Raw genomic sequence first — 18,153 nt, 5'->3', positions numbered from 1 at the left:
GTTAAATTTCCAAACCGTTATCATGTACATGGCGGAATTTTGGTTTCGTTTCTAAAGCCATTAATTAAAAACCGGGTTTTAAGAAGATAAGATAATATAAAGTTCGTGTCAGATTAACCGGTTTAGAATAATAAAAACCATTTTCTTTCCTATGCCGGTGTCCTTGTTTACTCGGCACACCACCAGGCCGGCCGGCCGTTTCATCCCTCGTCGAATAAACCGGTTTATTTAGGTTACAATAAAGTTCTTAAAACGTTTGCCTTTACATATATCAAAGCTTGGAGTAAAACCGAAATAAACCAGTGTTTACCGCTATTTTTAAAACCGTTTCCGAGCCTTCGTTTAGACCTTATCTTTCAGGGCCATTTTATTTAACATTCTTATTTTAATTTTGCTTGTTATCAGTACCCGAAATCAAAAGTTCTTTCAATCCTAATAAAGCAGAAAAAATGTGTCTCAAAATTCCGATACATTTCACGTTTCTTCCATTCCGTTACCATTATACAACAATGCTACATATAAAAAATACTTGACACTTTTTCTCCTGTTTGATTCGAAAGAACTCGTGATCCTGAATATGTATAAATAACATAAAAAAAAACTTTAATTTAAGTTTAATTCAAATGCTCCATTAGTGTTTTTTTCCAAGATTTACCTTTTAAATAAAACTCTTTTTCGTTTGAAACAAAACACTCATTATTCCAATCTCAAGAATACTCAAATAATTCCGCCGTCTTCGAACTTATTATTTATTTTCATACAACACACACATGTCAAGAACGAGAAACTGTTGATTCAAACGAAATTACGCTCCTAATTGGAAACATGGGCCGAGTTTCCAAAACATTATTCGTGTGACTAATTCGTCGTCTGCGATAGCGGCGTGGCGCAATTTGATTATTTCATAAAAGCGGGCGGTGAAGGGTGTACATACTGTACATGTAGACGTACGTCGTACATACATAGATATACAGAGTGGACACATATAACCTAACTAATTGTAAATGAACAAACGCTGATTAAGATTTAAAAATTCTTGTCTTCCCAAAAATTAAGAACACTGAAGAAACATACGCATTACTACAATTTATTTGAAGGCTCACAACACGGTATGTTAAATATTAGGCTATTAGTTAAGGTGAAAAGTTAAGATATCAGTTTCTTAAGTTTTGGAAAAAGAAGTGGCAGGTTGTTTCATAACATTTGTATCGGTGCTAACTATGGGTTGAAGTAAAAAATAATATCAGACACCTAGCTGCAGGCAAGAAGAGATATTCTATTCAAAGTGTAGCGACCTGAGGTGCAGTTTTCAAGAAGCTATATACTACATACAGAAATAATTTGTTTTGTTCGAAAAGATATATGGCAATTTCGGATACATATTTGTACATACAACATAAACTACTAGCAATATTGTAAGCAATTTGTGTCAAATATAATGTTTATTGGTGCCCACTGTGTAATATGTACGTTTCTGTAGAGGCAGGCGGAGCGAAACATATTGCCATAAAATTGGAAGAAATAAAGCATAAATGGCTCGCGCCCATAAATATTCGAGTATTACATTGTTATTATTAGTACTTAGTAATAAACGTGTAAAATAAATATAAATAAATATTTGGGGATAATCGTACACAGATCGACCTAAGCCCAATAACCAAAGCTACTATGGGTATATGGCGACAATAAAGATAATAAATACACTTACATACATAATAAATACATACATATAATATAAATCTAACTAACGATTAGACAAGCCCCAAACAAACTGAATTTCAAATGAATTATCTACAAGCACCTGCTAGATACTGTCTAGTGGGACCCCTCCCCGCCTTAAGCGAAATAAAGCACTAAGTCCGCCTATTGTACTTTTTACTTGTATTTGTGAAATAAAATAATAAAATAAATAAATAAATATATATGGAGGAATTTATTAAAAAAAATAATTGAAGAGTGATAGCTACCTACAGGAATATCAAATAACTAAAATACATACCGTCATATAGAACGTAAGTATAATTACTATATAAAAAAACTCAATTTAAAGATAATTCCAGTGATCATTTCTCTAAGTTATTTAATTTATAGCAAAAAATACCTTCATAGGGATTACACTTTTCTAGAGTTGAGAAAGATTAATTCGTTTTATAAACCACAAAAACGCTCGCCAAATCGGAATGGTGAAAACGCCTCGGGAAGAAGTTAAGTACGAGTAGGTAATTGGTTGTAAGTTTAAGACATAAAGATTCACGGTAGACCGAACCGGGGCCTGGCCGGAGCTTCCGGCGCTTCGTTTTCTATGGGAAGCACCACGTGATCACCGAACAGCCGTCATAGAAAATGACGAGTCGGACGCCTCGGCACGGGCCCGGCCCGTTCTAGCGTGAGTCTTCCTTCATGCTATATTAGGCCGTAGAAACAGAACTTTATGCTTTTTACGATGTGTAGGGGGATATGCGGAAACTAATGGCCGAGGATTAGCGACATTCATTGCCATTCATGCTCGTAGCTGCATTCGCTGTGCGCACTGTCGCTTGGATAAAATGTAGAACGCTCGTAGCAGTAACGCTACACCGTAGTCGTAAACCGTAGAGCTTAAATAGCTTCGTAGCAAGTAACGTAGTGTCAGCGTGGCGGCTAAAACAATTTTGAGGACATCCAGAGCACGATTCAGATTTGACAACTTGTTTAGGTTTTGATACGACTTTGAATATCGCTGATGCTGATTGGTGAAAGTCGCGCGTGAGATGTACGCCAGTTCAAAATAGTAACAAGAATAAGTATCCTTTTTTTAAATACTACGTTGATGGCAAATAAGCATACGGTCCGCCTGATGGTAAGTAGTCTCCGTAGTCTATGGACGTCTGCAACTCCAGAGGAATTACATGCGCGTTGCCAACCCTAACACTCCACACCCTCGTTGAGATCTGGCAACCTTACTCACCGGCAGGAACCCAACACTATGAGTAGGGTCTAATGTTATTTGGCTGCGGTTTTCTGTCAGGTGGAATGATATCTGCTGTGCCGTGCCCTACCTCACAAAGCGGGATGACATTCACAGTGCCCATACCTCTCTTTAAAGACATATCCGGGTCCAAAACCTACTATTTGGTGACGTTCAATATAATTGTAATTCGTTTTCATTTTAAGGTGATTTCCATTGTAGGCAAAGATTGTTCCAAGTCCATGCACAACAACAATTGATTTTGAATTCTTGGGTATCAATATTGACACGAGCGGTAAAACAATAAATTTGTCCCCTTGCAAAACAAATAACTTTACAAATGTTTATATTTTTTACGTGTATACTCAAGCTTTACTACTTATAACGTGTTAACTCAACGAGTTTAATTTATGATAATTTTACTAAGTGGGTAGTTAGTGTCGAAGAGCCCGCTCCTCCAATCCCATGCATATTCATTAACAAAATGTATTATTAAGACGGAAAGTCGCTTCAGCAAACTTGCATTTAGCGCCTAAGACTAAACAGATTTGGTACTGGTGTAAAATTTCATTATAACTTTGGTACGTCAAAATTAAAACATTTATGCGTAAATAATACTTAGTGCATTTGCACATTTGATTTTGATATCGCTATCGGGGCTAGGGCAAAACTAGTAATATTAATTTACCTATACTTAACAAATTGCTACTAAAAATATTAGAATTTTTAGTCAAAGTTCAATAGGATACTAATTCAAGGTACGATATTTTTGTACGAATGCCTTTCACCTTTTATTTCACTTAAAAGTAACTTATTTTTTCGTTACACTTCATTTATTTTTGCCTTTATTTGTAACTAGCTTTTGTCCGTGACTTCGTCTGTGAGGCATGATGATGATTATTGATAGAAACTCTCCTCTATATAATACAATAAATTACAAATCCTCTTTATTGCACAACCTCAAAATAACATTTACAGAGAGACTTACGTAATACATGAAGACAGAGGTGACAACAGGCAGTCAGTTACCAAATGTCATTTAAATCGGTTCAACGGTTTAAGCGGGAAGGAGGTAACAGACAGACAGACAAAGTTACTTTTCATGTATAATACTCGTATTATTATAAAGAAGTTTGAACTATCAAAAGCATATTAACTTTTAAGTTTTATTAGTTTTTGAATTCTAACCTTTGAACAAAGTTTATGTGCACGTCCAATTTTCATGGTGCACGTCCAATTATCATGATGAATGTCCAAATTTCATTTTGGAATTGACCTCCATATGAATAATTACAGCAACGTCCAATTTACACGTCACGAGGTGTTCACAATTTACCGTGTATTGTGGTCCGTGACGCGCATTGTACGCGTGAATTGATGTGTTACATGGCAATTCATTTATGTCACTGTACGAGTATTTGAATAACGTTTGTGTTAACTATGTGGACGATTAAGGACTCGTGGTAAAAGGAGGATATTGAGGAATGTTACGTAGGAAGCGAGCAAGCATTATGAAGTGTATTGAGATCGTTTCAAAACTCAAAAACGCAAATTGTTTTCACCACACCAACGTATGGAAAATGCTAACTGTAAAACATTACAAATAAAATCCAAATTAACGTAATCACTTATAATTATCAGTATTATCACGTAAATGTCAATTCCATCAGTCAACATGAGAAAACAATTGAACACTTGCATCAAATTACTTTGCCACTTACAAAGAGAGCTTTTACAAATTGGCGTGGTGAATAAGTATTTGAATGACCTATAATGTAAAGATATTTGGTTGACAAGGTTTTTGTGATATTTATATTTTTTGAATATTGCATACAGGTCATTATTTTCATATTCATCCTTACAATGAACCTACACGATTAAGATTAACATGTGATGACCAAAAACCACACGCTTCCCAACAGCCTAATCTTCCCATCTATCAATCTCCTCAAACAAAGATGCAACAAAAGAAGGATCAACGATAACAAGATTAGGCCAAGAATTTCCGCTGCTAAAACCATAAGAAAAACCAATATAAGTTGAACCTCCACATCTGTAGTAACTGTGCTTAGTCGACGACCAACCTTATACTCGTACATTTTACAGGTTGGCATGTTGAGCGATTAGTCACTGACCTGCGAATCATCGGAATAATATTTATATCTATTTGTATTCCTGAATTAGGCGGTTTTCGCATCCATACACGGGTAGGCGTAATGTATAGCAGTGTTATTGTTTTTTTATTCGTAAATTACTCCATAAACAACTTTACGGTGTTGTTCTTAACGAATGACAAATGCAAGCAATAAAAATACGCCCCTAAGCCGACTAAATGCAGTAGGGTTGCCCCTTTTATCTTTATTTACTGCGTTGAACAAAACAAACGTTGTACACACACGACACCCAGCACACGACGTTTTCATGTTTTTTTTAAAACTATTAGTGAACGGTCTGATGAGTTCATGTAAAAGGTTTTAGTGCGCATAATCACGTATGTACTGAAAGTTAATAATATCAGCCAGAGCTTCTTGCTTGTCTTAGAATTAAATTTTAGTTTACCAAGAGCGGCTCAGCGGTTGTGTGCGGGCCCAGCGGTGATTCCCAAATTTTTTGATGTCGACTTCCTCTAAGGAAATTTACTTAAGTGATTAAAAGTTTGGATTTTATGTCCTATTCGTTAAAAGGATAAGTTAGTCAGAAAGATATTATTTCGTCGATTGCGTACCTAAGTGTATCTTGTGGTGTTCTTAGCTACGAAATAATACTTTACAAATTCATTTCTGTTTTTTACACGACTAACATTCCAGCTATTCATACAAAGCATATGCAAATGCAGCAAAATATGACACAACAATTTTTATAAAAAATGGGGGTCTCGCAATTTCCCAGACAAATGACAGCCCTAGAAAAGGCTTACCCGATAGTTTGTTCTTGGCGGGAGACATGATAAATTATACGCCGTGACGACATCGTTTATACCGAGTAAGTTCTACCCTTTCGTAAAAAGGCTAATTTGATTTCTTTATTTGTGGGAAACGTTTCCTGTTATTTGGGACGGGAAAAATAAGGCAGTAAGGCGAAAAGTAGTTAATTAAGGAATTGCTAGCATGTATTACCTAATGTATCTAGATTATTACTGTGGAACTGTATTAGCTCTGTGTCCACTGTAATATTTTGCTCGACTTGATTTGACCTTTCTTACTAAACTTACATACCTATAGCTTGTGTTTTATGCGTGAGAGTTCCAACAAATAAAAGTCAGCCAAAAGTAAAATAGTTGCATATTATCTATCTTATCTTTTTGTTATTGCAGGTTTCTGAATTGACATTGCTAATTCTTTGTAAACCAAGTCCAAATTTTTCAGATATTGCTTGAGAACCCCGTTAAGTTCTTTTGACACTTTTGAAAGAATTCTAAGATTTTCTCTAAGATAAATTGCCTTATTGAAAACTTTATATCCTTAGAGACCAACATGCTGTCACGAGTGTCACGTATATTTATAATCGGAATGAGTTAAGTAGTTTATAAAGTGTCATAGCTGTCCAACTTAGTTATCCACAACAATGAAGTCATTTCTAACCTGTCCAGTGTAATGGCATGCCAGAACTGGAAGTTTCTGACAGATGGACAAGTGAGGTGAAACGAGGGTCAGATTACTGATAGTGTTAATACTGGATATTATTCATAATCATCACTTTTAGTTTATGTTCGCTATTGAGAAACTATGAAAATAGAATAAAGATATAAATTTTACAATTTAGTTCACTAGTTTAAGATACAGTAGAATTATTCATTGAGCATTTTGTTGCATACTAAACAGCAATCGTCGCAATGGCTGGGATTAAATTTATCTAATTTTTACTATTACAATTACCAACGTAGAACTCGTAATTCCGTAAAAAATTACATCCTCATTATCATGAGTTTACGAGATAAGAACGCGGTGAATTTAAGGTAAACGTTCTGATGTTTGACATTGTTATTCTAACAACCATTCCATGTTTGAGCCGTTTGGAGTGGACGCCCAAGGGCCGTAGGGTTTAGGCGCACGCGGAATATTTAAAGAATTGGCCAAGCGCCTAATATACGCGACAGGTGACCGGAACGCTGGGGCATTCCTCGCCCAGCGCATTTTCGTTGCCGTTCAGCGCGGCAACGCTGCCAGCCTTCTGGGCACCCTACCAGACGGCACAGACCAGGGGGCATTTTTTATTTGTAGCTAGACTTCTTTTTAGGTACTTTTAGTTTAGTTTTGTTTAGTTCGTAGTTTGATTTATTTTTAGCCCTGATTTTAGTTTTCGTAAGATACTGTAATTATACATTATAACACCCATTTCTATTACGTATTCGATTGAAAAGTGTCAAGCGAAGCACTTATAATAAACTGAATCCCATCTGCTGAATCTCATCACAGCATTTTGATGCAAGAATCGTGTGTTACGGCTTTTAGAGATTCGATTACAAAGTAATCAGGTGAGCTTTCACCAAACAAGGTAAAGCCGAACAAAAGACGCCTACCGGCGCATCTATCACCACGAGATCGATTGGCAATTAGTGCCCGTCACGTTGCCATGGCAACCGGCTCGCAGGTCGTTAGGCATTTAACAGGCATTTAGCGGACCACATTAGTACGTTCATCGTTCAATCGGGCAAAATAATTCATGAAATAGTCAGAAATCGCCCTTTTAGTCAATCCAGTCTGCAACTAACGCATTAAGCATAAACCACCAGGCTACCATAAGTATGCACTAAACGTCAGTAATCGTAATTAAGTTCGCTGAAACTGTAAGTGACAACACCATTGCGTACGGTGAGCTGCGAGATTGCATGGAGAAATTATGATTGAATTCATTGATAAAGTCGCCATGCTTTTACGGCTGATGGTACAATCGTCGAAAAACAAGCGTCCTTGCTTTCACTCCTGATATATGAGACAAAGTTGCGTTAATCGTAATGTAAAACATCAAAGTAGCTACTAATTTACGGCTTAATACAGCTAAGGCAGCCTAATAAAGCCTAATAAATTTTGGTGGAAACTTTTTCTTACATATGTAGAACCCATAAAACACAATTCTATTCCAATAACCCATGTTAATTAAATACCCATTTTAAAAACTTACTTTAGTACTGAAAGTATTTTTAAAGAGAACTTCACTGTGAAGACTGTAAAGTATCAATTATCGCGCCTTTATCGCTTCTTTGCTGACGAATTTAGAATTACCATAGGTACCGTAATTTTGGAGTGCAATGTATCTTCGCTAGAAAGAAGCTGATAATAAAAGTAATGATGGATCGAGACCGTAACTCATCAGTAAACCAATAAGTCGTCAAACGCAGGCTGCTATAGAGATGGATGGGTATAAATATTCAAAAAGGTATCTGTCAGAATTCAGATCGACGGCTTTATATGATAGCTTATAAAATTAAAGTCTCAGAAAAGGGATTACCTTAGTCTCCTTGTTTTATTAAAGCGTTTAACCCCTACGTATTCAAAGGCATGCCGAGGCAACTAAGTAGCTTGCCAACTTTTAAAATCTGTGATGATGAAAACCGTTAGCTTGGGGCTCGTTAAGCTTGGCCAATTTGCAGCGAACTGCATATTATGGGGATTGTAACCAAAACGTATTACGTTTTGAGGAGATATGTTATCAGTCTAATGCCCGAGCAGAACTAGCAGAAGAGCAGTCAAAAGCAGGTCGATTAAGTAATTACCTCATCTAGTGGTTGAAGCATAATGCATCTACATTAGACTGTTCAATAGAGCGTTAACTCTTCATGGAAGATTCTAGACTAAAACCAATTTTAAAATTACTGTACTAATTGAAGATGAGAATTCAAACATATATTACTGAATGGTCATTTAGGTCAAGATTCGTTTTAATAGGCAACCAGCAACGATTTCTTTTAGATCAGATAGCCATGTTAAAAATACTTAGAGTGGCGGATTAATAATGATGATGTTGATGATTATAATATTTAAAATATAAACAATGATGGCCTATAAATATGGAAATAAACAAAAGATTTTATCTAGGTACAGCATATATGGAAGTAACAAAGTAGACGAAAACACCGAAACCTAAAAATTGAAAAATTTCGAAAATAAATTCCTTCCTCCTTTGGACAGATTTTACGAGCAGCACAGGTCACTGCACAAGTGCACGGGCAAAATAAAAATACACATTGTTTTTCAGAAAAAATCCTTACAGCAAGGCTGGTGGAATTAATGACGTCATAATTTCCGTGTCGGCGATCACCCCAGCGGGCGGGGCGTGAATAATCGTCATCGTTACATGACGTCATCCACCTTTTTAAAAACTTGATCCATTGTCCCTAATGGGATAAAAAGGTTAATAAGCGCATAATTATGTGGTTAAATTTGTTTCAGATCTAAGTAGCGGAAGAGAGGTTGAAAGGGAGCGATAAGTCCATTGATGTATTTAAAAGCTTGGACCGAGAATTGTGCCCGTAGCCCCATAGAAACGGGGAATACGGGGATGTATTGTTTCAGGACCCTTTCAAATTGACTCTTAAGGAATCAAAATTGTGTCAAATTGTTAACGGGCCTATTTATAGATGTGTTAAAAATAACATTATTATTTAACGTACCTTTAAGAGTCCGCAGTAACCTCGGTTCATCATACAAACGTAGTTACGCTCTCATTTTAAAACGGCTAGCTAGTTTGCTTTGAAACTCTGTACTTACAAGAGGATAAGGTATATCTATGCCTATAATTAGTTTATTCAGATTCAGAAACCTACTATAGTAAAAAAAATACAGCGAATTCATACAGAATTGGTTTGTGCTCTATTTCGTTTCTTTTAAAAGCTGGAGCTATATAAACTAATCTATAGATATGACACCGTAAGATTGTGCACCCGTTACTTTATAATCTAACGTAGGTTAGGTTAGTTTGTAATCTAACTACCGTCAGTTTATTATGTAACTAGCGAGATTATAAACTGACGAGTGATTACAATTTTATGGTGACAAATATACCTCATCTCATTGTATGTGCAAAGTTTTATTACTCGTACAATCCAACACGTAGTTTTAAATGAGAACGTTTTTATGGGATGTGGATTTTAAGGAATGAATTTCGGCCGAGCTTGCTGCGGACTCTTAAGTATCTACCGTATCTGTAATGTAGGTACATAATAATACTTGAATAAACGCTTGACAGCGCGGGGTAGTCTTAAGTCATTCTTGCAATACATGAAGATTCCAATTGGTTGTGTTTCTCTGTGCTCCCGTTAATATAATTATCCCAAGGGATTTACTGGGGACTTTACAGTGGCGACGAGTCAATTAAATAAGCGATCTCTCGACGGACAATAAAAGTAACACCGAAGTTCGATATGTCGATCGGGAAGTTGAGTGTGTTCGACGTTAAGTGCGGGGTGTGGTCGTCGTACGTGGATCGGCTCAATATGTACTTGAAGGTTAATAAAGTGGCGGACGATATGAAATTACCAGTGCTTATCGCGTCTATGGGGGACGAAGCATACGAACTATTAGTGAATTTGGCTAGCCCGAAGGAACCTGCGACATTAACATTTGACGAGGCGGTAAAGTGCATGAGTCATCACTTACAACCGGCGCCTTCGGCGTTGGCGGAGCGGTTCCGGTTTAGACAAAGGAGACAGAGCGCGGATGAAACGATAGCCGGTTATGTGGCTGAATTAAAAAGGTTGTCAAGATATTGCAAGTTTGGAGATAAACTGGATGACAACATGCGAGATCAGTTCGTATGTGGAATCAGGAGTGACATTATTCGCCAGCGGCTCTTTGCTGAGAGTGACGACGTGACCTATGCGCGAGCGGTAAAGGTCGCGACCGCCCTCGAAGCGGCGGAACGGGACGCGGCCGCGGTGGAAGCGAAGGGGTCACGGGAGTCGGAGGCTAATGGGAGCGGCGGCGGCGGAGAGGCGGCCGCGGTGCATGCGCTAGCGCCGGCTGGCGGGAGCGGCCTACGCAAGCGGCAAGGTGGCGGACCGGGCCCGGCATGGGCCAGCCAGCAGCGGGCGGGCTTCGGGAGGGCCAACCGGTCCAGCGGGGGCCCTATAGTCGGGGCACAACAACGCTATTCGTCTTGTGGGGCCTGTGGCGCACAAAACCATACCTACGGGAGCTGTCGCTATAAGAACTTTATATGCAGCAAGTGCCAGCGCACGGGTCATTTACGCCGGGTTTGCCCAGAGTGGGGGAAGGCGGAGAGAAGTAACCTGTATTTCGGAGGTGTGCAGCAGATGGAGGACGCGGAGATCAGCGGGAATGAGTATGACATCGAGCAAGAATTAAACCATCTGTGCTTGAACGACTATAAACCAGTAAGTGTTTCTGTGTATATAGACAATAAACTTGTTACCATGGAGATTGATACAGGCACAGCTATTGCTTGTATAAGTAAAAAAATGTATGACGAGCTTTTTAGCCATTGTGAGTTAGAATCCGGAAATACTGTTTTCACATTTATTAATAATTACAAATTTAAACCATTCGGCATGATTAGACCTAAAGTAAAATACGGCAATATAACGAAAGTTTTGCAATTGTTTATAATAGATTCCGGTACGACTACATTAATAGGGAGGCAATGGTTGGCCGAATTAGGTATTAAGGTTCCAGATATACCTATTCCCAAATTTAGCTGTAACTTTGTATCTGGGAAAGAGGAATTGAAACATGTGAGTGACAAGATTGTTAATTTGCTTGACAGATATAAGGAGCTGTTCAGTGGCGGTCTGGGTCGGTACACGGGCGGCAAGGCGACGCTGGCGGTGCGCGAGGGGGGCGGCGCCGGTGTTCCACCGCGCGCGGCCGCTGCCGTACGCGCTGTGTGCGCGGGTGGACTCCGAGCTGGACGCCATGCTGCGCGCGGGCGTCATCGAGCCCGTGGACCACTCCGACTGGGCTTCGCCACTGGTACCTATTCCTAAGCCGGATGGCACTCTTAGATTATGTGCGGACTATAAATCTACTTTGAACCCCGTCTTACTGATCGATCGTTATCCTTTGCTTAAAATTGACGATGTGTTAGTAGGTTTGAACGGTAATAAATATTTTAGCAAAATTGACTTATCGCAGGCATACAACCAGGTAGAACTAGACGAGTCTAAGATGTACACCGTAATAAATACTCATCGAGGCCTTTTCAGGTATAATCGTTTAGTTTATGGACTGGCATCGAGTGTAGGTATTTTCCAAAGAATAATGACGGGTTTATTAAGAGGCATTCCGAACGTTCAAGTATTTTTGGACGATGTGATAATTGGGGGTACGTCAGAGGCGGAGCATATTCACTCTCTGGAATTGGTTCTACAACGGTTGTTAGACAACGGGTTAAAGTTGAAGAAAAGTAAATGCGTGTTTTTAACTCAAGAGGTTACTTATCTGGGGTACGTGGTATCCAAAGACGGGATAAGGGCGGATAAGTCAAAAATAAATTCTATTCTGAAAATGGCTGCTCCACAAAACGTGACCGAATTACGTTCTTTCTTAGGGATGGTCAATTTCTTTGCGAAGTTCATTAAAAATATTAGTTTCATATTAGCTCCATTGTATAACTTATTGCGGAAAAATGTAATCTGGAACTGGGATGTTGAATGTGAGGGGTCTTTCCAGGAAATAAAGAAATTGCTGACGAGCGCGGAGGTACTGGCTCATTACAATCCGGACCTCCCGCTAGTGCTCACTTGTGACGGGAGCCCGAGGGGCGTCGGGGCAGTACTTTCACAAAGGGACGAGAGGGGGCGCGAGCGGGCAGTCGCGTTTGCCTCGAGGTCATTGAGCGATGCGGAAAAAAATTATTCGCAGATTCATCGCGAAGGCTTAGCAATAATATTCGCACTAAAGAAATTTCACCAATATTTATACGGTCGCAAATTTTTATTACGCACCGATCACAAACCTTTGGTTTCGATATTTGGCGAACATAAAAACATTCCTCAAATGACCGCTAGTAGGATACAGAGATGGGCCGTCATTTTGTCCGCGTACGATTACGAGATAGAATACGTCAAAACTACGGATAATTGCGCGGACGGCTTGTCGCGGTTGCCGGAGGCGGGGCGGTCGGAGGAGGCTACTATTCCGGAGCAGACATATTTACATTTCGCTCAAGAGGCTTTACTGTTAGATTATAATGTAGTAAAATTAAGAACGGCTAAGGACGCTATGCTTAGTAGGGTTTTATCGTATGTTAGGGACGGTTGGCCGCCAGAATGCGACATAGTTAACTTAAGGCCATATTTTAATAGGAAACAGGAGCTCTACGAAGAGCTCGGCTGTCTGATGTGGGGTCATAGGGTAGTGATACCGGAGAGCTGCAGGGCTAGGGTATTAGAAGTAATTCACGAACCTCATATGGGTATTGTGAAATCTAAAGCGATGGCCCGTAGTTACGTTTGGTGGCCCGGGGTAGACGAGGCCGTGGAGGCGGCGTGCCGAGCGTGCGCGGTGTGCGCGGCGCACGCGGACCAGCCGCCGCGCCACGCACCGAGCGCCTGGCCCTGGCCCGCGCGGCCCTGGGCGAGGCTGCATTTAGATTACCTGGGACCTATTTACGGTAAAATATATCTCGTTGTGCTAGACGCTATGTCGAAATGGATTGAGGTATATCAAGTGCCCAGTACGGCCGCTAGCTTTACGATAAATATACTCACGGAGTTGTGGAGTAGGTATGGGTTGCCTAAACAGTTGGTCACGGACAATGGCCCACCGTTTACTAGTAAGGAATTTAAAGAACATACCAGTCGTAACTTTATTGAGCACATATTCACAGCGCCCTACCACCCCGCGTCTAATGGGGCCTGTGAGAACGCGGTTAAAACTGTGAAACGAGTGATAAAGAAAGCTATATCGGAACAAAAACCTGTTTTAGAATCTCTAAATACTTATTTATTGCATTACCGTAACACAGAACATTCCTCGACGGGAGAAACGCCTTCTATGCTGTTAATGAATCGTAGACTCCGCACTAGGTTAGACGCCTTAAAGCCAGATAGGGGAGCTAAGGTCTTAGCCGCACAGAAAAAACAAACGGAGGCGGCGGGAGGGACGCAACGGAAGGTAGAGGCGGGAGACACAGTGTGGTACAGGCAATACTTACAAGGTGAAAAGTGGGTTCCAGGTACCGTTTTAAAAGAATTAGGGAGAACAAATTACAAGGTCATTGATAAGGATGGCAAGGAAGTGCACAGACATATCGATCAGTTGAGACGGAGGACAAGTAGGTTAAGTTCGCTGGTAGGGCCAAATGAAGATTTGGTTCAAACTACTCAGGAACCAGTAGTGAGGCCCGAAGAGTTGAGTGAGGGCGTAGGTAGTGGCGAGCTCGAAGCGGAGGGAGAAGAAGAGACGTGGCATGATGCCGACCGCGAGGATCCACAGCAGAGCCCTGCTAATGTACCGAACGCACCTGTACCGCCCCAGACTCGCCCTGAACGTCATGTGAGACAATGTCGTGTAAACAATCCTCCTAAGTATAAGTACTAGGTTTCCTTAGGTTAATTAGATAAGTACTTCAATTGGGTTGTAATTGTAATTAAGTGTGGAGGGATGTAATGTAGGTACATAATAATACTTGAATAAACGCTTGACAGCGCGGGGTAGTCTTAAGTCATTCTTGCAATACATGAAGATTCCAATTGGTTGTGTTTCTCTGTGCTCCCGTTAATATAATTATCCCAAGGGATTTACTGGGGACTTTACAGTATCAACAACAGTAAGGATAAATAATGATAATTTTTAATAAAAAAATAGCAATTATGAGATTGATTCTAAATTAACAATTAGTTTTGTTTTTGATACGATCGTTTGGTGATGGACGCGCATCTTACGCCCGACTTTCCCTTCTTTTCGCATGCCTCAAATCAGCGTGAGTGATTCAGGTCGTCGATCAAAACCATAACAAATGGCTTAATCAGAATCGGGCTTCATGTCAATCAAAACGCGAAGAATGTAGTTCTAGTTAGTCGCTGACAAGTCTTAAGTATTGCTCTCAAAATTCTGCTATGCTTAAAAAAATATATAATACGTACTAATATACACAAAAGTATTTTACCGTCTAAGTTTGCCGTTTTTTAAACCTGTTTAATTTTGCATATATATTTGAATATAAAAACCACTAACATTTATTGAACTATATCGAATATTTACTATGAATAATCAAGAATAGTTTTTTTTTTACCGCAAATATGAATAAGGAGTGAAAATTCGCCATAAAAAGCTTGTAACCCCCAAAAATACTATTTGACATTTTGAACGACCTTCGTCTAGACTAGCGCCCCTAGCGGCGAAATTAAACGTGTTCGCCCTCATTCAATTGGATAGCTTTTTCATTTCCAATGAAAGTGTTTAGTTTAACATGTTATAAATTTACCTTGCCACATTTCCCAAGTTAATTTACAATTTCATCGTGCGGAAACCAATCAGATAGCGTTAAATGTGTTTTGCGTTTGAGTGCGCTTCCCACATCTGATTCAGTTCACCTTCAATGGTTAATTCCATTCCGTGTATGATTGCTCATTCGTGCTGAAATTGTATTGAATATATTTGCATTTTCAGTGACTATTGCCACGTCTTCAATCAGTTGTTGTAAAAACTTTTCCTACGACACGACCAAAGCTATAAGGTGAGATGGGGTAAGAATAACATAGTTTATTTTGCTCGAGGCAAGACATACACTATTACGATTACATAAAGTGTTATTCTTGACCCAGTGTTCGTCTTACTCTATCTCACCTTAGTATAGAAGAAATATTATTTGCACCGATGAATGTCATCCATGATGCCTATTTTAAAATTACTAACATCCGACATCGCTGAAAGTATACTTGAGCTAAACAATCTTGATTCAACTTAATTTTCTACATTTTAATTCCTTTTTAATGCTTTTTCGACATTCCAATGAATATTCTGTTAAATTAGATAAAAGATGCAGACACCAACGTGGCTAAGTATTAGGTCTACATAGGTACCTGATTACATTACATTAGTACTAAGATGGAATTGTATTGCAAAACTGGATATTTCATTTCAAAGTAAATACGATCTGTGTCGAAAAAAAGTTTCATTCACATAATAACGTATATTTATACTATCCAAGATAGACAAAGTATCATAACTAGTTATTTGTACTATATTGATAGCATGTACTGTGCCGCTTAAATATAAAGTTTTATACAAGGTTTGGAACCGGTTTTTAAAATACCGGTAAATATCGGTTTGATTCGATTTTTTTTCTAACTTTTATAAAACGCGAACGTTTTAAGATCTTTATTGCAACCTACAAAAACTGGTTTATTCGATGAGCAGCGGCCGATTGGGCTGATGGTGTGCCACGTAAACATAGACACCGACATAGGAAGAAACCGGTTTTTATTGTTCTAAACGGGTTGACAATAACGGTTTCTGAGCCTTGGTTTTATGACTAATCTATACTAATACTTTCCACCAAAGCGCCTTTATTCGCTTAAATTGCAATACCTACTTTCTTGATTGTTTGAAATATACACAGCAAGTACTTGTACGTAGCAAGCAGCATTTTATTTTCAGGCAGATTTTATGATCATGTTTAGGCCGCACTTTAATGTAGTCAGCCAGAGATTAGCTAACAAGGCCCTTAAACTAGGTTATGTTTATTATCGTTTTTACTACCCGATTTATTAACAACTTGCGATCCACCTCGGCTTCGCACGGGCAGTAACACAAAACTTTAACAAATTATACACCTAAACCTGCCTCAAGAATCACTCAATTGGTAAGTGAAAACCGCATGAAATCAGTTCCGTAGTTTTTGAGTTCAACATTTTTAAAGCTTTGTTAAGGTATATATTATATCAACGCGCGATGTTAATAAATATAAATAGAAATATATGTTCAGCTGCAATAATATCTTGTATTTCAAAGCAAAATATGTGATAGTGATGTGATAAAATGTAAACATGACCGACTTTCCAGAGTTAGAAGTTAAGTGTTATGCACACTACACACATTGGTCTAGTATACAATTTAATATCTACTCGTACTTAGGTATATAGATAAACAAGTTAGATTTGGATGTTAACTATAGTTAAAAATACATATTAACACATGACAAATAACTGATAAATTAAAAACCCCTTTCATAATATGATTCATGCGAAAAAATCAATTTTACAACAAAAATGCCTTACATCATTAATTATGAAAATAAAAGGTACTCTTCAAACTGATGTCTATCAAACATAGCTACGAACCATCGCAAGGAAACTAGCTTTGTCGTAAAAAAAACTACATCGAAATCAGTCTATCCGCTGGAGAGCTACGATGCTACAAACCGACAGACATTGGCGTCAAACAATATATCACCCCTCTTTTTGCGTGGGGTGTTAGTTGCATAACCATTTTATTATGTTTCAGGCTATTAATCATTCATTTACACTCGCCGATATACATAAAAGAATTTCATTCTTTAATTGGGGATTTGGTAAAGTGTGGAGTTAAATCAGTCAGTGAAATAAAAAGGTAATTCTTCATTTTTATAAAACGCCCTAGTAGCAATTTAAAGAAAACTTAGGTTGGCTATTCTAAATTTTTAAATGAGGAATTTTGCTTTCTTCTTATTCTTCGTTTATGAAGTAATTCGTAATAACTAAATTTAATCTAATTTTTGAAAACCTGTCAAGCGCATATTATTAACTGAAAACAAAATATATTTATCACTTTTCATACAAAAAATTTAAGCTGAAATTATATTTAAAATGTCACATTCCATGTACCTGACACTGATTCATGGAAAAGTCAAACATAAAATGTCATATAAAGGCGACACCTGTCCAATTTCCAGTCAAAATAAATTTAAATATCCTTACCTGCCGTGACGCAGAGTCAATACGTTTGTTGGACCGAATATCAAGTTTAACTGTGACAATTTCGTATTTATTCCGTAGTGCTAAGAGACAATTTCAGCCTTATTTCGTTTCGAGTAAAGTACTTTCTTGTTTCAAGCTCATTTTACGATCCCGTTTAAGCTTTTGAAACCGGCAGTTTGCTACGTTTGCGTCGCCTACGGATGCAGACTTCAATTGGATTTTTGGCCCGTAGATGCAGAAGTTTTAATACTAAATGAAAAAACTGCGGCAAAGGTAAATTTATTCCAGAACTCGAAAATTAAAAGAATTTTGTCACGACTAATATTCACTGTTTAATAAAATTCGATTT

General features: G+C 38.5%; 2 protein-coding genes across 2 annotated transcripts in view; both read left to right on the top strand.

The window, feature by feature from the left end:
* Nucleotides 1-18,153, top strand: part of LOC133526347 (uncharacterized) — a 391,651-nt gene that overhangs the window by 57,713 nt on the left and 315,785 nt on the right. The window lies entirely within an intron of this gene.
* On the top strand, nucleotides 10,095-11,732 carry LOC133526447 (uncharacterized). The gene is made up of 2 exons (XM_061863081.1): nucleotides 10,095-11,279; nucleotides 11,669-11,732. Exons 1-2 carry the CDS (start codon nucleotides 10,308-10,310, stop codon nucleotides 11,672-11,674), a joined length of 978 nt encoding a protein of 325 aa, XP_061719065.1. The 5' UTR covers nucleotides 10,095-10,307; the 3' UTR covers nucleotides 11,675-11,732.

Source organism: Cydia pomonella, chromosome 16 (assembly GCF_033807575.1).
Source record: "Cydia pomonella isolate Wapato2018A chromosome 16, ilCydPomo1, whole genome shotgun sequence".
Taxonomy (NCBI): domain Eukaryota; kingdom Metazoa; phylum Arthropoda; class Insecta; order Lepidoptera; family Tortricidae; genus Cydia; species Cydia pomonella.
This window is presented reverse-complemented; position numbering and strand designations above follow the sequence as displayed.